Here is a 21270-nt window from a genome sequence, read left to right as displayed (position 1 = left end):
TAATTACTGAGATTTTTGGGTTAATTATTAGGAACATATTTTGGTAAACTATCCTATTAAGCACTTTCATTTAAGAAAAAAACGTTCAAATAAATAATTAAATTACACATAGGCATATTTGATAACCTTTCTGAAACTAGATAGCTATCTAACTGAACAGACGTTTTACCATTACAATTACAGTCAACGTCTACATATAAAATGTTTCCTTGGATTTACAAAATTTAAGTGGTTGCAAACAATCTATAAGGGCTGAATTTGAACAATCAAATTAAGTTGAATTTTAAATTTAATTTGTTGGTTTCATTCAGCCCATCTAAATTGCTTGCAACCAAAACATTTTGTAAATCCAATTAATCATTTTTTTCAGTGTACTTCCTAGTCAGCCTCTTATTCATGATTACAACCATAAGTCAAAACTATACTTTCCAGTGTCTTCGAATTCAATATTTTTAAAAACTGAACTGACAATGAGCTGAAAAGGAAGTGCAGATCCAAATGAAAGGCTTATTTAACAGAATGGTCAGGCAAGTAATAGTCAATACAGGAACAAATAGATGTATAGGGCAATCCAGAGTCGTGGTCGATAAACAGGCGGATGGTCAAAAGACAGGCAGCATACAACGTAAATAAACAAACAAAACAAGGGTCAAACACAGAAAGGCAAGGCAAAGGAAAACGCATCATAATGTCATACACAGTAAACAAGACTCAGCAACAATGTGTGTGTCTTAATAGCCCATTTGATTAGTCCTGATTCTGAACAGCTTCAGCTGTGTGTGTTTGCAATCAAAGTTTCACCAGAAGGTGCGAGAGTACATGTATGATTGAATTTGTAGTTCATTTGGTGGCAGATTTGTAGTTCTCCAGCAATCTGCATGGGCTAGATCGCTAGTGATTGTGACAGTAATGTGTCTACATTAATACTATTCAAGCCATTATAAGTTTTGTTAATTACAATAAGTAACTCGACATTTAATTATTACAACTTATAGAAAATATAGTTACACTGTCATATATCTGGCCGCTAGGAACCCTATGCACTTTCTACAACAAAAGAAAAAGGAAAAACTCTTATTATAACTTTATATTGATTCTCTTTTAATATACATTACAATACATTATTTATAATAAATGAATTAAGGAATATTAGGTTAATGGTTAATGTATAATAAAAGAAAATGAGTGCTGTAAAGGGTAAAATAGCATGACAAAAAAAAAAAAAATGCACACAAAATGACACTGTAAGTGAGGTTTTTGACATCATGTTTTTTTTTTTTAGTTTTTTAAGCTCAACTGTCATAAATGGAACACACAGAATTACAAAGCCGGTAAAAGACACATCTATGCTGCCTTCAAAATCTGATCAGAGGAAGGAATCTCCCGAGACTGGAAGTGAAGCAGAAAATTTGATTTGGATGTCCAAAGGCAGCCATTATGTGCAATTTTTTGTTGGCATGGCAACATTTCCAAAATGAAAATTCTTTTATTATTTACTCACCCTTCAATTGTTCAAAACCTGCTTGAGTTTCTTCCGTCTGTTGATTGACTTCCATCATATTTGTTCTTCCTATTATGTTCAACAGAAGAAACTCACAAGGGTTTGGAACCACTTCAGGGTGAGTAAATATTGAGTACTTTTTCATTGTTCTGTGAACTATCCCTTTAATGAAAGGTATTTTGAAAGGAGCTTCCAGGCAGAGCTTGCCACTGGCAAAAATCTTGTGCAATCATGAACAGTTCACAGCATGTTTTCACCACCACTGTCCAAGAATGTGTGTTGTGAGTACCAGATGAAATTCTGCAAAGCCTTTGCAATGTTATGTGCACCTTTGGTTTACTAAACGCAGAAATTATTATTAAAAAGTCCATCCACCTAAAACTGCCAAGAAGTCATAAAGTGATAAGGATAATAAAAATCGTTTAATTGGAGTAAATAAGACAAATAAACACCTAATATAACATACTCAACATTAAAAATGTATCATAAATGCCCAATATTATATACAGTACATGTAACATTTCAGATTTCTCACACTGTAAGACAACTTACAGCAGTTAATTAGTTGATTTCACTGCTTGGGTTAAAAGTTGAGTCAACTTTAAAAAAAACTGGGTAGCAATTGCCTACTATTTTAAGTCAACTTAAATTTTTTTTTTCAGTGGATGGAGGTTGTATTCCAAAAGCAACCAAACAGAAACATGTTTAGTGGCCCAATTTGTCTTTTTTATATGTCCATCATATGCCTGCGAGGACAAATTGGTCCTGGTTCTTACATGTTAAGAAAGAATGGGATAATAGTCTGGATATGTTAGAACCAGCCCTGTAATTCACTAGCACACTACAAAAATGTTTTTTGCTGCTTGTTCAAACTACATATTTAAAATGAGCTGAATCAACACAATTATTGAGTTTTTTGGGAACTCTTAGTAGTTTTATGTTCAATCCACTTAAGTTTGTAAAATCAGTTAGGTTAACTAAATCGAATTGTGTTGGGACAACATGAAGGAATCGTGTGGAACCCAGCAGTTTTTATAGTGCATCATGTTAAACTAAACATTTTTTATAGTTTGATAATAGTATATTGGCTATATTTGAGACTATATTTTTAAATAATGCCTTTCTTTGTGGGAAAGACTGAGATAACAGAACAGAACAGCTTTTAATTTTGCCACTTTCCTAAATATTGTATCGGCATTCATGTATAAATAATATAATTATATATAAAAAAATATTTAATGTGTATTGCAAAAATCATTGGTGTCATTTGACAGTTTATGACTTTAGCTTTGTAGTGATGAAATCAACAGAGACATTGATTGATTGTATTTCAATATACAATATATTTACAATTGTTGAGTCATGGCCTGAGGAGAGTATGTTAATGTTCTTCTCCCCCACTTTATCTCCTCAACTTTGCTCTCATGTTCAGCTGGTTTTGGGGGTTGGTTTTCACTCATGTTTGACAATACTTTGCTTAGGGTATAATGAGGAAAGGTAACTGTTGATCTGGGAGAATGGCTTTTACTCTGAATCTCCCGCACACCAGTGCGTAGCCTCATTTGCTAACAAAGGGGACTTTTAGTTGTGTCATCTTATGTCTTCTGATAAAACTGCTGTTCTATTAAATATTCATTCATTGTAACACACTCTTCCATTAAAGTCCAAAGTAGGAGTAAAGACCTTGTTGGTAACCTCAGCTGTTCTTCAGGCTCTCAGTTTTGTCTAGTCATTATGAGACATGTTGTTCTTCACTGATTAAACATAAATGATGAATTATGGTAAATGATTGGAGCCTGCAGTTACTGAGGGAAATGTTTCCCAAACTGATAGTGGATCTTCAATGGCTGAAACACATTTACAAACCTTCATTTAATCACATCGGAAGTATGCAAGCAACTAAAACATGCACTGTACACTACATAAATCTCTCAGTGAGTAAGTTTCCGTTTGACATATGCAGCTCGACTTCTTGGGCTTTTTCCACACAGAATCGACCTCTGGAAAGGTTGAAGGTTGATTCACAACACTGCATTGTTTTTATTTTGTAAATCCCTTTGATATTTTACTATATGACATTTACAAATGTATGCGCAAGCTGAACATAAGAAAGTAAGCACAATCGGTTCAGTCTTAGGTCCTTAGGAAAATTCATCCGGTCAACGAGTAAAATCGGTCAATCATACTGTACAGTTTATGTAATGTGAGGACAAATTATTTATATAAATATGCAATGTATTAGCAACAGAGGTTAGAAACTAAATCTATAATAAAGTAGTCGATTAACCAGCTTACACTGGGTACCTCACCACTGTTGTCAACTAATGTTCAGAGGAAGTGGCTAAAGTTGGAACAATTTGTTGCTATAAGCTGCTAAATGACACTGTGGTGTCTGGTTTTGAAATTTGGACACCCAAAGTGTTTTAGAATATTTGTTGTGTTTTTTTAATAATTTAAGTTCATTTAAAAATCTGTGTATATTTTTCATGCACTTATTAGTAAAATTGCCACTTTTTACTTTCATTCAATGTGTTTTTGTTCATGATCAATGCATTGTCACTTTAATTAAGTGACAGTGCTGCAAAAAAAGACTGAAAGAGGTCTTAAGCCTGCAGTCCATAGTTTTTTTAATTTGAGTCACTTTTTAAAAGTTGCTAAAAGTAGACAAATGAATGTTAAAAATTGCTAAAAATTTGTGTGCATTTTGTTTGATACAAAATTTAAATGATCAATTAGTCGTGACAGCATGTGTTGTTAGTTTATTTTAACTTAACTAACTTAATCATGTTCTAACTTTATTATATAAGTTATGCAATCTGTTTTAAGTCAGTATAACATAATATAAGTTCAATGGACTAAATAAGGTTAATTTAATTCAGCTTAAAAAATGTAAGGCAACCTGGACTTTTTACAGTGTACAGTTGAAGTCAGAATTATAAGCCTCCCTGAATTATTAGCTCCCCTGTTTATTTTTTCCTTTAATTTCTGTTTAACGGAGGAAAGATTTTTTTTAACACATTTCTAAACATAATAGTTTTAATAACTCATTTCTAATAAATGATTTATTTTATCTTTGTCATGATGACAGTAAGTAATATTTTACTATATGTTTTTCAAGACACTTCTATACAGCTTAAAGTGACATTTAAAGGCTTAACTAGGTTAATTAGGTTAACCATAGCTTAATTAGGCAAGTTATTGTATAATGATGGTTTGTTCTGTAGACTATTGAAAAAAATAGCTTAAAGGGGCTAATAATTTTAACCTTAAAATTGTTTTTATTTATTTTAAAACTGCATTTATTCTAGCTGGAATAAAACAAATAAGACTTTCTCCAGAAAAAAAAATATTATCAGACATACTGTGAAAAATGACTTGCTCTGTTACACATCATTTGAGAAATGTTGAAAAAAGAAGCCAAAATTCAGAGGGGGGTAATAATTCTGACTTCAACTGTAGGTACTACAAACAGTTGCTTAATCAAGCAACACAATTGCTAAATTGGCAACCTCATCATCAAAAAAAATTATAATAATAATAATAATAATTTAAATGCTTTATTTTATTTTAAAAATTGGACAGGTTTGTCCATAAGGTGCTGTTGCTTGTGTGACTAATTTCTTATTTTAAATCCAGCCACCAGTAGATTACAAAACATGTTTTATAGCTAAGCATCAGCCATTAAAATGCACACTAATACAGTTTCAGGCACAGACACAATTAACGATAGAGATTGATTGATTGATTAAGAAATAGCTGTGTCAAATTAGCTGTAAGAATCAAATTAGCTGTTAAATTAGCTGTAAGAATCGAATGATTGTGAATTATGAAACAGGGTCTGTGCGTCTCTTATTAATGTTTTGGCAGCCCTGTCTCTACTAATAAACTACTTTAGGAATGGTGAGGTTATTATTTGTAAAAATTTTTGGAGTTACATTTGATTTGTTTCTTAATTTTGATAAACAAATTGGCACATTAGTTCTAAAATCAAGTGCTACACTGAAACAGTTTCTGCCCCACAAAGATTTGGAGACTGTAATCCATGCTTTTATAACATCACGCCCTAGATTACTGTAATTCCCTTTACTGTGGCCTGCCTCAAACAAACATTTCTCATTTGCAAATTATCCAAAATGCTGCAGCGAGGCTTCTTACTAGTACATAAAAAGAGGAATCTCATTTCCCCAATTTTAGAGTCTTTACACTGACTTCCAGTAAACTTTAACATTGATTTTAAAAATAATTGTAATTGTGTGCATGACTTTATTTGGACTGCACCAAAATAAACGAGTGAACTTTTGATTCCTTACATGTCTCAAAGATCAGTTTGACTAAGTAAGCTGCTTCTTCTTATTGACGCAATTTATCACTGACTAAAATGGTAGCCTCAAACTGTGAGATTTGCTCCTTTACTACTGCTCCTAAATTTTATTTTTGTCAGGCTTTTGATTGAGGTCAGTTATGACAAGATTCTTTTCTTTTCCTTATATTTTTAATATGATATCTGCTTCCTTTATTGATTTTATGTATTGTTTTGTTTTAATTGTGCTATAGAATACATTTTGACTGGACTTCCGGAGCATTTTTTAAATCATGTTACAAGGCAGATGAGGCAACACATTTTGTGTGTTTCTGTTGTTTGTGTGTTTACAGCTCTGTAAAAAAATGACTGGAAAAGAGACTGTGTCAAGATTACATGGTTTTAGTTAAAATGCTTGTTTTATAAACTACTAATAAACAAGAATATTATCATTTACAGCATTATTTGGCGAAAAATCTATTAGGCGAATATAAAAATGTATTTATGTAAAAAAATCCAGAGAACCAATAGCTTTAAGTGGTCTTTTCCTTTTTTCAACAGCTGTTTTTCTTTGTTAGATAAAATGGCATAATAATGTGTATGTATACAAAATGTTCAAAAAACTGTGAAAACCAATAATAATATGTAACTTGTACACATTTCAAGATCTTTGTCTTTAGTTTTTCTGCTATTGTGAGCTTTAAGTACTTTAAATAACTGAAATCATGAAGAACTGTAAATGTATGTTCCTGGAATTTCTTTAGCTGTATGTTTTCTGGAAAAAAAACTTGACTTCACACTTAAAATATTCGTCATCAATCAGAATGAATCATTCAACAGCCCTGTAGTGTAGATCTGATAGCAAACTATGAGATTAACTACATTTCTGTTTATCTCTTTTAATATTTGGTGTAATATGATCTACAAATTCAAACTTCTGGCTTTCAAAACATCCTTTATATTCAAGTCATGAACAAACTAGCTACAAAGCTGCAGTAAATTACAGTCGCCTACATTCACTAAACTAGCTCTCTACACATATTTCCACACAGCAGGACTTACTTTCAAACCCATATCTTTTGGTCCTAATGGCATCTAAGTAAGACTCTAAAACTACATCATAAATAAATACTGAGGCACTCAAAAACCTGGAACCACAAAAAGAAATATTTTTTTGTCGCCTCTAAATTGATTTTGAACAAACCTAAATAATTATGTAAACATTTTAGTTATGGCATAATACAGAACAATCAGAACATTCTGTAGCATTTCCTAAGCAAAAGTACATCTATGGTATGTAACATGTAAAGTCTTTACAAAAGGTCAAAGCAAAGAACACGAAATGTTCTTTGGACCATTCTCAAATTATGTTAGGTAACATGGATCATTGCCAGTGTGTTAATTATTGCTAAATATAAGCCCCTTTCACTTGTGACTTTACCATTATTTTTGATTAATTGAATTATGCTTTAAGAATTTTATATTATTATATTTTGTATTTTGCTAATAGCTTATTTGATAATAATAAGCTTATTGCTTATTTTTACCTAGGAAAATTCAAAGCATTTGTCTAGCCTGGTAATACTGTTTTAATGTTGCCTAGGGATTTGGCCAAACTATGTGGTAATCCTGAAAGGAAATCAAACTATGTTCCTTTCTGGCTTGTTGTTGGTGACCTAAATGCTTGACAAAACAGCTTTTTCAATAGCCTGCACTGTCTAAAATTCTTGTTAGTATGCATTAGTTGCAACAGTTCAGTAAATTTTGCGTTCCGTTAAAACCTAGCTTTTCAATTAACCATAAAACTGTGTCTTATTTCATTTCATACATGGATTAAAAACAAGTGAGCTAAGAATAGAAATCTATACTAAACATTTCAGTAGCTCATCCAATGTTTTCAAGGTTCATCCAATGGCAATGAGAATTGAAATGTTCTTCATGATGGTATTTAATTAAAGCTAATGCACTCAATTTGACAGCACTGATTGAATTCTGTGAAATTAAGTATGATCTGAAAACATATTTTCATCTTTGACTTTTTTTCATTAACACTGCAGATTGCAATAAAAACATTGCCTTGGTGTCGTCCAGTGATAATACTGACATGAATAGCAGTATTCTTACAGCATCTGCTATCAGGCTGATAATATTATGCTTTATGTACTAAGCTGTTAAATATTTTAGAGCTGAGAATTAACTGTATAACTATGAAAAGTATGAAGTGCCACCTGACATTTTCTTCTAAAATTTTTATTGCATTTTTCTCAGCATCCTATGTTTGTGTTCAGTTATTTCACTTTAAAGGCAAAAACATATTTTTTGCATGAAGAAACCTACCTGCATAAAACATAAACACATAAAGATAGAATAAAATGTTTTATTTTTATTTTTTATTTTTGTTTAAAATCAGAGGCTTGGTTCTTTGTTGTGGAATATACTATGCTATCATATATTCCTGGCAGAAGATTCTGAGGGCAAACTTAGTTCATGTCATGAACTAAATCATCAAAAAATCATGAAAAATGCTGGCAGTGGCTGACAAGTAAAAAAAAAAAAAAAACACTGATAGGACAAGAGTAAATAACTTGATTTACCATCAACAAAGCATTTGTTAATTTGTTAAGGAAATAAGGAACCGTATGTAGTGTACACTACTCTGACTGTAACGGTCACAAGCAATCCAGCCTGTGTAGATCATTGAAGAACTACAAATCTGCCACTTTAATGATCTACAAATACCACCATGCACTTCAATCACACACCTGGTTCAGATCCCCCATGGTTGCAAACACACACAGCTGAAGCTGTTCAGGACTAATGAAACAGACTATTTTTAAACCTCTCAAACACTCACAATGCTGAGTCTTGTTGGTTTCAAACCTTGTAACGTTACAAAGCGTTTGCTGTTTTAGTCTCTCCATGTTTTTGACCCTTGCTTGTTTTATTTGTTATTCTGCATTGACCATCTTCCTGTTACGTGACGACTCTTCCGGATTTCCCTGCATGTTCCCGTTTAGCCCTGTGTGTAATTATTGCTTGTACGCCTACTCTTGTAATAAACTGCATGTGGATCCTTTACTCTGTTGTCAGCGTCCTCAGTTACACCGACATTATCTAATGTGTTACTAACATTTGTTCATTATTTATTTATGTTGACTAATACATTAACTAATGTGTTAACTATTGTATAAATTAACACATTAATAAACATCTAGTTAACATTAACACATATTAAGTATGCTTAACAGATGTATTGTTCATTGTTAATTCATGTTAACTAATGCATTAACGAACATGAACAAGTACAGCCTTTTAAAGTGTTACCCAATAACCCATGTGCATTTACAGTGAGGTTTTTATGTTAATCCCTCACTGTTTCTTACACTTTGCTCTACTCTTCAGAGTAATTTGAAACTTGCATTGCTTCACAAAGATGCTTTTAAGATAAACAGCTTGTGCATTCCACCTGTGCAAGTCACTTTAGATGAAAGCGTCTGGTGAGTGAATGCAGATGCATAAAAGTTTGAATGCAAAAGTATTACTTTAGCAATTTGCCATGGCAACCTAGTAAAAAGGGTATACCTCTTGAGCTGACCCACCAGGATCAGGTTAGGAGCTGTGCCAGTAAGGGTTGCAGTTCCTCCGATGCTTGCAGCATAAGGTATGCATATCAAAAATCCTTTCCACACTTTCATCTGGTATTCTGCCTCTCTTCTGACCTCTTCCTGGTTCCTTTGCTCGGATCTGTCTGTCCAGTCGGGTCTATGAGGTTACAGAGTGAATAGAGTCTTTTAGTCGTTAAGAGTATGAAAGGATGATCTAATACGTTTATGGAGTAGTTCACATTACATTAGGCTAAAAAATGCAACCAAGGTTCAGTGGAATATGTGCCCAGGGCTGCATTTTTGGGAATTGTGAAATATGTGGTCGTAAGCTTGCATTTTTTAATTCACAAATTTATTTCAGGCCACAATGTACTGTGCATTATAGCAATCTCAAAAGCGAACAACACCGATTTCTCATACTTGCCATACATCATTCTCGTAAATTCACTAAAGGCTGTTGTGTACATTTCTGCAAATCTGAAATACATTACTGATCCCTGTTTACTCATCATAAGTGGCATTTACACATCCTTCTTGGATTCGTGCAAAAAAAGTCTGCCTTGTTGGATTGTTGTGGGTATGTCAGCTTGTACTGACTATCGACTTATCCCAACCAATAGTGTTTTCAAAAACAAACTAGAAGAGAAAATTGCTTTGCGCCCACATGCTTTTACCATGATTTCATAGTGCCTTTTTTGGTTTTGTTTTACCTGGTTTCGGTAACAGTGCAATAGCGCCAAAATCAGGGGCATAGACTTAGCATCAATGTAGATATGTTCAGATGTAACAGCACCAAAACTACTGAATTTTCACTATGTAAGAATAAGGTGTGTGAGGTGGGTGACACACCATTCATTCATAGATTTATAGGTTCCCACCATTGTCAAGAGAAAACCTATACACTTGGGCAAAAAGGAACAGTGGTCAGCATCTTCATACCTCCCCATATCAACACAAAATGCATATGCCAGGGCACATACAATATGTGTGGTTTTTCAAATATGTAGCCCTGGAATAGTTGTGACATATAAACATAATTTTATCCAATAATTGAGTCAATCCACAATTAAAATAATAGTTTCACAGTAAATGTATATAAAATCTTTAGTCCTTAAGCTTTAGGAGTCTCACTCACCTGTCTTCTACAGTCAATATCTGTTTTTCAGGAAGCACATGCATCTTCACCTGTGAATCACCTGCAGAGGAATTTTTATGTTTTGTTAATTAGAAATACTTTTCAAATATGAGTAACCTTCATGTTAAATTAATTTCTGATTTAAAAAATCTTTTGAAAAGTAAAGCCATACCAGTGTCTGTGTTAAAAGGAATTCTAACATCCAGCAAAAAAGCTTTGATGGAAAAATTTAGTGCAAAGTTCTCTGTTCGGGTTGTATATTATGTTCTCATGTGTGCAGGTTGATTGCATGCATATAACAAAACAAAAATTCTCAGACCAAAGTAATCATTGACCCATACCATGAAGACTGATGATTTAATAAAAATGTGGTAAATAAGAGGGAACTTTCATTTCTGAACACTCTTGCAACACACGTTATGAGTTTGTTCCTACTGTACTTACCCTCTGGATCACTCCTGGTCTTGCAGTTCTCTTTCAGAGTCTCAAGATTTCCAAACAGGCTTTCCAGTATGGCGTTAGCAATGGGCAGCATCATGGCGGTTGTGGCTGTATTACTCAGCCACATTGACAGAAAAGAGGAAGTGATCATCATGCCTAAAATCAGCCTTTAGGGAAAAAAGACAAGCCATGTCAAAGCTTTTATGCAACTATTACTTCAATTATTGGTCCAAAAAAATTTGTCAATGTACACACAGTACTGTGCATAGTAATACAAGCCACAAAGAAATCAGTGCTAAATATGTCAATAAGACACTGGATGCAGTATCTATATTCTATAAGCATTATGTTTCTGTATAGACTCTATATTGTCATAAAAATAAACAACTTCACAGCCAATCCTATCTACAATTATTAACTTGTTATGTACATATTGTATCAAAGGTATCAAATAGGCCACACTGTTAAAAAAAACTTGGACTTTAACACTTAAAAACTAGAAATAGATCCTCGTTTACATGTAACTTTCAAAAGAATAATACAGATTTAATACAGGCACAATACTGTAAGGTTTTTTTTCATTAAAATGTCCTAAAACCACTACTATTATTATATTTTTACAGATTTATTTACTTAGACTATTCCAAATGTTTCTAAGAATGTTCAAATAAAGATATTTTTTTAACTAGTGACACAGTTATAAACACGACAGCACCTATGATTCCACACTCATGGTCATGGTATCTTCAAAATACACCTCTGATGTATGATGGGTGAATATGCACCTTCTAGAGGTGAAAATTACATACTGTGCCTTAAAAAATAAAAATTTAATAAGGTAATCTATCAGACTTGACACCTGATTTCCATGCCACTGTTTACACTATTTACACTATAGATGTGTACTATCTAACTGAAGAGTGGAGATTACAATGTTTCTTGATTTTGACACAGAATTATTCTCACCATGCAGGTTTCACTCCTACAATCTTCAGCACCTTGAGGGCTATGCGGCGATGGAGACCCCACTCCTCTATAGCAGACGCCATCACTAAACCACTCAGGAACAGGAAGTTCGTCTCGAGGAAGTACTGTGGACAGACCTTCTTGGATGGCAGGATTCCCATGGTTGGAAAGAGGCACACGGGAAGCATAGCAGTGACCGCCAGTGGAAGTGCTTCGGTGCACCAGTACACCGCCATCAGCAGTACTACATACAAACATTTGCCCTCCTGACAACAACAACAACAAAAAAACAGATGGATATGTTATGTGGATCCAATGATGAGTTATTGGAGATTACTGAGACTTAATGGAAATTAATTTGCTGGTCTTAGGACTACAGTAAATGTACATCAGCAACATTTTCAGAGTCAGAGGCAGCACATTTATGCTAGTGTAAATCTCTCTGAGAGTTAAAACCCCTAAGCAATGTATTAAATATGAGATTTGAAGCAGAATTTCTCGTATTTCAGACACATTATATACACTTTTCACACTGAACAGACTGGCATTTGCAAATATGTTAACAGATAATGACACTTTTTAGCCCTTATGCATTATTATTATTTTAACTAACTCTTTCTTGCCTCATTATTAAACAGATCAGTGTGTGAAGGGTGCATGTGTTGTTCATAATGTTAACTATAAGCATGTTTAAGACCATATGACATACAGAAAGCATCTGCGTTCATTTTGACGATGCATCTATTATTTTTACAAAATCTAAAATGCTTCTTCTAGTAAATAGTTTTGCTTCAAAAGACCCTTTGTGCTATCTTTCTGTAAAACAAATGGCACCTTTTTTCAAGCTCAAATAGTTTTGTGGATCTCTGTAAGCCTATATCACATGTATGCATCTGTACATGAAGAGTTCAGATGCAAAAACCTCTAAATGCCATCTGAAATGTTTTTCTAGAATGAGCATTTTCTTTCAGTCTCCTATGTTTATATGCTGCTATTTAACTTGAAAAGCAATGAAAGTAGCCTATTGATCGACATAAAAGAGAAATATCTGAAACTGCACAGGAAAAAAAAAAAAAGAAAAATGCTCATTTAAGAAGAAGATTTCTAATGGCATTTAGAGGTTTTTGCATCTGAACTCTTCACATGTAAACACCTGATCTAATAGGCTACATCAACGTTTACTTGCACCAATGTGGTGTAAAAATTAAAAATTCTCCTAAAAACTACACATTTCTGTTGTGTTCCACAGGGGATAAAATGACTTACATACATAAAAATAAAAGTCATTTTGTAGCATGAGGGTTAAATCAATCATGATGGAGAAGTCACTTTGGAGTGAACTATCCCTTCAGAAAGTGCTCGCGCTAATCTCAAATATAAGAATAAGTCAATATACGCACAAATTTAAGTAATTTTAATGAACTGGGTGATTTAAAAGGCTCAAAGCAGCAGGTGACTGATTTTAACAACGTTTTACCTTCGGTGGCACAACGAAGAGCAGCGGGAGCAGCAGCAGCGGCGCGAGTACCAGGATGAGCTGTTGGCGCGCGCACCAGAGCTTTTTGGAAAACTTTGCAGGGTCCATAGCGACAAACTAGAACTGTTTCCTTCCCTTGTCTTTCCAGTTAGACGTGCCGCAGCTCTGACGCTTGGTCTCCAACTTTATTACTTTTGCTTTATTATTTTTTAGCACAGCAGGAGAAGATTAACTATTGGCTTACTCGTTAACTCCCTTAAAGACCCCTCGACTTTAGCCTTCAACGTGAGTCGGTCTAGAGCGCCAGCAAAGAAGACCGTGTTCTACTTCACGAACAGAGTAAGCATTACAGGTTACTCTGTTAACCAAAGAAGTGTTGTAAAGCTATAATACTGGTTGTGCGAGGTCAGTGGTTAGTATGACCTAGGCTACTGCTGATGCTACTGTATGACCTCATATTTCACGGTGTATAATTATCATACTGTATAGGATACTTATATTATTACATATTACTATGCACTATATTTAAAATTATCCACAGTGTGGCTTATGATATTTACTCCTGGTTTGTTGTAATTAAAAAATGTTACATAAAAGTATAAACCCTACGAAAATAAACCACAAATAAATGTTTTGTTTTTTGTTTTTTTTTCTAGATAAATCTTGGAAACCACCAGTTATATCCATGAATGTATAGACATGTTTAGTGGTATCTTAAGTAAATCTGTGGTTATAGATATAGTCACCATGTCAGTGATAATACTAGACTAAAATATACAATTATAATGCAATGTCTGTTTTCCATAAAGGTTGCACGCCGTGGTTGTCATATATTTACAACTATAGTGCCTGTGCAGTACATTTCATTCCACAAATAAAATCTGAACATAATAACCTACTTAACCAAATATGGATAACAGTCATAACAATGCAGGTGCTAAAATGGCCACGTGGTGAATCAAAGTTCGTCATAAGTGATCTAGTTTAATGTTTGTATAAAGATTGTAAATGGTGTAAGATAGAAAAGAACAAATCATAATAAAGTACAACCCTAAATTACTGCAGTAAACATGATCTAAACAAATAAATACAATATAAAACACCCAGAGGGTCTGAAAAATAAGCCATTTACTATAACTATGTGGATTTAAAAGTGATAAGTTTGATACACAGGGACTTCTGGGAAGTATTTTTAGTTCATTTTCTTATTATGGAGCAGCTTAAGTGCAGTTTGAGTTTAGTCATTTATTGTTAATACAAGCTCACATTTTATTTCACTTTGGCAAAACATTTTTATTGCTTGACATTTGCTGTTTTTTTTTTTATTTTTTAGTTCTATTCATTAATGATAAAAGCTTTAGTGCTTTCTAGTATCGTGTTGAGAGAAAGATTTTAACAAATATCCCCATTCAGCATTCATTTTATCAACAAATGGAGCAAGTGTATAGCTCTTGATTTAATTTTTGTACTTTAATTTTTTTTCCAGAAAACACACTGATCCAGACATCCGCTACTGAAGTGTTTCACGTCATTCTGATAATAGGTACCACAGAATACACTGAGTTTTTAAAATTGGGTTCACTTATGGTCTTTACATGTTAAATGGCAGAATGTACCTATGTCATCCTGCCATCAGCAATACAAGGAAGAACAAACTGTCTGACCTGCAGTGCAGGTAATTGCTCGTTGTGGTTGACACAGCTCCTGTTAAAAGTTTAGGATTTTCTGAGTCATCAAATTCTTTCCTTTTCAGATGGAATGGGGCTCTGGCATAAATTTCCAGTGCAGATGGGTTACAATTAACTCCAAATAATAATAGTTTACTTACTTTTTCTGTTACATGGCATATTGACTAGCTAAACCACTGTCTGGTGAAGTATGCAGAAAATTTACCTCAATGTCTCAGCTTTAGTCATAGTTTGTACACTGTGAAAAATACTTGGTTCCACACAATTCCTTCATGTTTTCCCGACACAAATCGATTTAGTTAACTTCATCATTTTTATAAATTTAAGTAGGTTGAACATAAAACAATTAAGTTGTCCCAAAAAAACGTAAGAATTGCATTTTCAACTCATTTTAAATAAGCATTTAGAAAAAGCAGCAGAAGCCGTTTTTTCAGTGTACTAAATATTAAGCACCACAACTATGTTCAATATTTAATAATAAGAGCACCAAATCCTCATATTACAATGATTTCTGAGGGATCATTTGAGGTTAAAAATTTAGCGTTGCCATCACAGGAGCCTAGCAGGCACTGGACGTTAACATGATGTCAGATTGACGTTGTAACCCTACGTCATGGAAACGTTGCATTTTGTTTGGTAATGAAAATCATGTTGACATCAGAACCCAATGTCAGGCTGACGTCAGTGTCCAAAGTCCAACCTAAAATCAACAAAATATTAATGTCTAATGATGTTACAGGTTGAAGTTGTGTGGACGTTACCAATATGACATCTATCAGACATTGGATTTTGATTGCTATACCTGACAAATAAATGTCAGTATTTGGTGTCAATATGATGTTTAAGATGTTGGCTCATAGTTGGATTTTGGTCACTTATCAACATGATCTAAACGTTACATTTGACGTTTTATTGGAAGTCAAAATAACGTTGTCCTTAGATGCAGGCTAGACATTCAATTTTGTTCACCTGACGTCATGACCTAAATCCAACCAAATATTAATTTCTTATTATGTTGTGTGCCTACTGGGAGTAAATTACACTTTAAAGCATATTGAATTAAAAATGGTTTGATTTTAAAAAAGGGTGTTATGGTGGCACAGTGGGTAGCACGATCGTCTCACAGCAAGAAAGTCACTGGTCTGAGCCTCGGCTGGGTCAGTTTGCATTTATGTGTGGAGTTTGCATGTTCTCCCCATGTTGGCATGGTTTCCTACGGGTGCTCTGGTTTCCCCCACAGTCCAAAGATAAGGTACAGGTGAATTAAATAAGCTAAATTGGTCGTAGTGTATGAGTGTGTATGGGTTTTTCCCAGTGTTGGGTTTCAGCTGGAAGGGCATGCGCTGCGTTAGACATGCTATATAAGTTGCCGGTTCTGCTGTGGCGATCCCTGATTAATAAAGGGACTTAGCCAAAAAGAAAATGAATGAATGCATTTTAAAGTGTATTGTTTTTGCCACTTTTTTTGATTAATGTCCTTAGGCTCTAAGGTTGCATAAACTTTAATTTCTCCTTTAAGAGATAGTACACCCCAAAATGTCAGTCAACTCACCATTTATTCACCGTCTAGTCATGACATCCAGTCAAAATGTAAAAAATAAAAAATACTATGGAAGTCAATGGCTACTGGTTTCCAATAATATTCATAATGTCTTATTTTGTGTTCAACAACAGCAAGAAAATAAACTCACACAGGTCGTGAGCAAGTAGAGTGTGAGTAAAGACATAATGACAGAATTAAAATTTTTATGGGAACTATATCCCTTTAATTGAAAATCAAACTAACAAACAAATTCTGAATACTGTGAGATCTGCTGAGCTTTAAGGTTCTGTCTGTCTGTTTTTTAAATGTATTTTATAGTCTCGTGGTATAAGATTACTAAATGAATGATAAATTGAGTTTTTTCAAATTACTAGAAATGGTTTCTTACCAGATATCAAAATCTTATTGCTTTAATCTAATATTCCATCTCTCAACTTTAGTTTTTCCCTAAAGGCAGCAAAACAGCAGCAACAAGAATCATACAAAAGCAGATAAACATTAAAGAGCAAAATATTACACAACAGCACAAAATAAAAGCATACTGTTTGAGTACATTCATCAGTTTTGCAACTTGTTAGTGAGAAACAGCTACATTTGCTGTGTTTAGACCCGAATGGATTGAATCTGACAGTAAATTGATGCTAAGAGAGGAAAAGAGAGATTAATCTGCTTCTTAGAACTCAAGCGAAGGAGCAGATGTGCTCTGAGAAAGACATTATTAGAGAAAGTGTACCAGATTTTTGATGACAGACTCCTATTTTACCATCATAATTTTGTCTTATTATGCTAGAAAGACCCTAGCCAGTGTCATTTGTTTGATTAGGAGTATGAAACCTCCTACTGATTGAATCTGCTAGGGGAAAAATCTCATAAAGAAATGAAACAGAAGAGAAAGGATTTCTTGTTTGGTTTTCTTTTTTGAAGAACAATGACATTTTCTTTTAAATGTCACTGTCATGGCTCTATTCATATATTCCACAGATCAACATCTATGTTGTTCTAAAAGGGCAAATGACTCTCCTGCTCATACGATATGAATATAGTTCATATCTTAGATGAGGTTATGCGTCCTCATGCTTTGAAATGATGCAATCTGAAACGTTTATGTGGACTGTTACTTTATTACATCTATATGGTCTGTTTTGATCCTTAACTAAAACTAAAACCATAAAAAAAATTGTTTATTTGCTTGAAACAAAAACAAAAAAACATTTCAATTGAGCAACTAATTCGAATAATTTTATTTTCATACCAATGTTAATTTTGTATCATTGATATATTACTTTTGTTAATATTTTAAATTAGATTTCAAAGGGATAGTTCATGCAATAGAAACTCTGTCATCATTTACTCACCCTCCAATAATTTTTTTTTTCGGTTTATCTCAAAAGAAGATATTTTGAAGTATGTTGAAAACAAACAGCCAATAACACTTTTTTTCCTAATATGGATGTCAGTTTCTTCAGAATATATTCATTTGTGTTCAACAGAAGAAAAAAAATCAAAAAAGTTTTAAAACACTTCAGTAAATGGTGAGGAAATGTCCATTTTTGAGTAAACTAACCATGTAAAGTTTTGTTGAGTTTTTTTTTTCCTCCTAATCCCAAATTCTCATTTTGCCCCATGTACTGCACTTACACCCTCTAGTGGACACATGATCGCCTATTTCTGATCTCCCATCAGTGATGCAAGCTCATTAAAAAAAAAACTGGTTATGAAATCTGACCCAATTATGGCTAAACTGCACAGTTGCGTAAACATGATCAAACATGAAAAAAGAATGTACGCTTTATTGCTTGATAGCATACGAGTAACAATTGTTTGAAAAATGTGTAAATCAGTTGTCAGATTTTAAAGCCTCTGGGAAATAACGCACATGGGCTGCTGCTTAAACTACTTAAAAGTCTTTTAAAGAAAAGGCGATTTGTGGGAAAACAATGCCTCACGCGGCTTCACAAAGAACATTTAGTCTTACTGAATGTGTATTTCTGCAGGTTTGTGTGTGGGCACTGCGGGCAAAGTTCATGGAACTAATAATAAATTGCAAATGCCAAGAAACACCCACATATATTTGCGACTTTATGCAAAAACTTCTGTATATATGATATTTTAGGGTTCAATAACTGTGACACTGTATTAACAACACATTTTTCCTATTCACATGATAATTTACATCAACTTAAAGGCATAGTTCACCCAAAAGTGAAAATTTACTTATTTTTTATTCACCCTCAAACCTTTATGGGCCCTATCATACACCAGGTGCAATAAGGATCAAGACATGCTTGGCGCAATTTGTTGCTATATTCAGACCAGCACAACCCAAATTTTCATGATTTAGGTCACGTTGTATAAATAGCAAATCCATTCGTTCCACTTTGTGGACTCAAGGATGTGCTGGTTTAAAAAGAAGGCGCATTATTGGTGTGTTGATATTTTGAGGAGCTGAAATAAACCGCGCCCTTGACCAACCAAAAGCTGGTCTAAAGTCCAGCACAGAACGTGTTAGTTATGCACCCATGCGGTCCAAATGCTTAAACATTGCTTGATACACACATATGTACAGCAATACAAAAATATCTTTACATATGAAATAATGAAGAATTAAATTACAAAAATGATTATTTTCTGCATAAATGTAAAAACCACTACCTCACAGCAGCTTTTTTCAGTTTATTCATAAAAATTTGCATTTGTATAATGTTATTACCAGCAGTTTTATTTATTATATGCATGTTTATATTTGATTTCATAAAAACAGGTTTTGATTTGTCCACTTTTTGAGTTTTGGAGACATATGCAGTACGTGTGTTTGGATATAACTCAATATTTTTGACCACATTTTATTATTGTTCATTTATTAATATGCTGGAAATTAAAATACAATTTAGAAATAGTTTTGAAACAAGTCGTTTTGCTTAACAAACAAAATGAAATATATAGGCTAATCAATGTCTTTAGCGGAGTGCGTTTAACACCATTTGCTTAACCACGAATGTAAAGAAGTAAAGTAGAGCAAAAGTAAAATAAAGAAAAAGTAAAGAGGCCGAATGAAGGAGGCTCATTATTTATTCTCTCACTGCAAATGGTCTGTTTAACTGTTTTCTTGCTAGTAAAGCCTTCAGTTTTTCCACTTACAAAGTACACCATGTAGCAAATGCGCCATGGCGCGATACAACTGACTCCCAAAGGGAATGAGAGATGAGACTCTAATGGTTTATTGTATGTTATGCTCAAAACACACCAATAAGTCGTTAAGATAATAAGCACAACCCTGTTAGATCATGCGTCATGGCGCAAAGCATATTTTTCCATCCTTTTGCGCCATGTGCTTTAGACTTTGTGCCTAGATCATTAAAATAGAGCTCTATGAGTTTCTTCTGTTGCACACAAAACACAGAATGCAAAAAAAAAAAAAAAAAAAACATGTAAACATTGACTTCCATGGTACAAAAAAACAAATACAATAGAGGTCAGTGGTTACAGGTTTTTAACTTCAGGTTTCTAAATCCTATTCTGTTGTTACCAGAAAAAAGAAACTCAAACAGGTTTAAAACAAGTAAAGGGTGAGTCAAGACAGAATTTTCATTTTGGGGTGAACAATCCCTTTAAGTGCACATTTAGCTGGGAAGGATCCTTCTAAATCCATTGCAGGTGTCATTGCTGTTAAATGTAATTAAAACACTGAATTATGCAGACACTACAGGTAAACATTCATTGTTAATCTTCCTATAATCTGATGTGACAGCTGTCAGAACGCTTTAATATTGTGAAACCTTGTAATATGGTTCATGTCAGAAGGAGCTAATGAAACACATCAACTTGTTAAACTGTGCCTATGGCTGTGTTGTATAAAAACAAGCTGCAATTGTTCTCACAAAGCCATTCAGCTTCAAGAATGAAACACTTGATGAAACAAAAGCTACTCTTTTTAAAAAATGCATCTTATAAGAGACATTTTGAGAGCAAATATATAGTGTTGAAATATGTGCACACACAGTTAAAGATGTCCATAAACTATAAAATGTCCCCTCAAAACAATGTTGCGTGAGTCAGAGAGAGGTGCAAGGGGGTTTTGATTAAGACACGAGTGGACTCCCGAGCAAAGGTTATATTCTTCCCTACTGCTATAGGTTTTGACAAGTATTCAATGATGAACAGCAGTTTACATGGCAGAGAATTATATACGGTAGCAGCTTTCTATTTGACACCCCACAGTGTCCTGACAACTGGCATGCACACACCGGAGAAGCTGCAATTGTAGGTCCAAGGTTTCCCTGTTAACTCTGACTGAAGAAGTATTAAAACATTATTTTCATGAAAGGAAAACAGCGTACATTGAAGTGTCATAGTTGATCTCAGTGTATAGAGACTATAAGAAGTATTGAATGTCCAGACAGTCGTGATCTGGATATTGTTCAGACTTTATTGTTATGTGACTTTTACCACAAGTCTCCCTGTAATGACAAATATTGTATTTTTTGCAGTCGCTTTGGCACATTCCTCTTGAGAAATGAAATTGTTAAAAAAAAACTTTTTCAACCTCCACATTGAGTCACTTGTGCCTGTCATCAAAGAAATTTCCGATTCATTTGAACAGCTTGCTATATATTT

General features: G+C 33.8%; 1 protein-coding gene and 1 long non-coding RNA gene across 2 annotated transcripts in view; one reads left to right on the top strand and one right to left on the bottom strand.

Annotated features, from left to right (window-relative positions):
• slc13a3 (solute carrier family 13 member 3) overlaps positions 1–13577 on the bottom strand; it is a 27064-nt gene extending 13487 nt beyond the window's left edge. Inside the window, 5 exon segments of the mRNA NM_212902.1 lie at positions 9384–9563; positions 10542–10602; positions 10986–11149; positions 11949–12214; positions 13426–13577. Of these exon segments, the coding sequence (NP_998067.1) occupies positions 9384–9563; positions 10542–10602; positions 10986–11149; positions 11949–12214; positions 13426–13533 (779 nt within the window). The 5' untranslated portion in view covers positions 13534–13577.
• The window catches only part of LOC141375646 (uncharacterized), a 24938-nt gene continuing 17132 nt past the window's right edge, over positions 13465–21270 (top strand). Inside the window, exons 1-2 of the long non-coding RNA XR_012384423.1 lie at positions 13465–13764; positions 14912–14968. This is a non-coding gene — a long non-coding RNA (uncharacterized lncRNA). The remainder of the gene's footprint in view (positions 13765–14911; positions 14969–21270) is intronic.

The sequence above is a fragment of the Danio rerio genome, chromosome 8 (genome assembly GCF_049306965.1).
Source record: "Danio rerio strain Tuebingen ecotype United States chromosome 8, GRCz12tu, whole genome shotgun sequence".
Lineage (NCBI taxonomy): Eukaryota > Metazoa > Chordata > Actinopteri > Cypriniformes > Danionidae > Danio > Danio rerio.
This window is presented reverse-complemented; position numbering and strand designations above follow the sequence as displayed.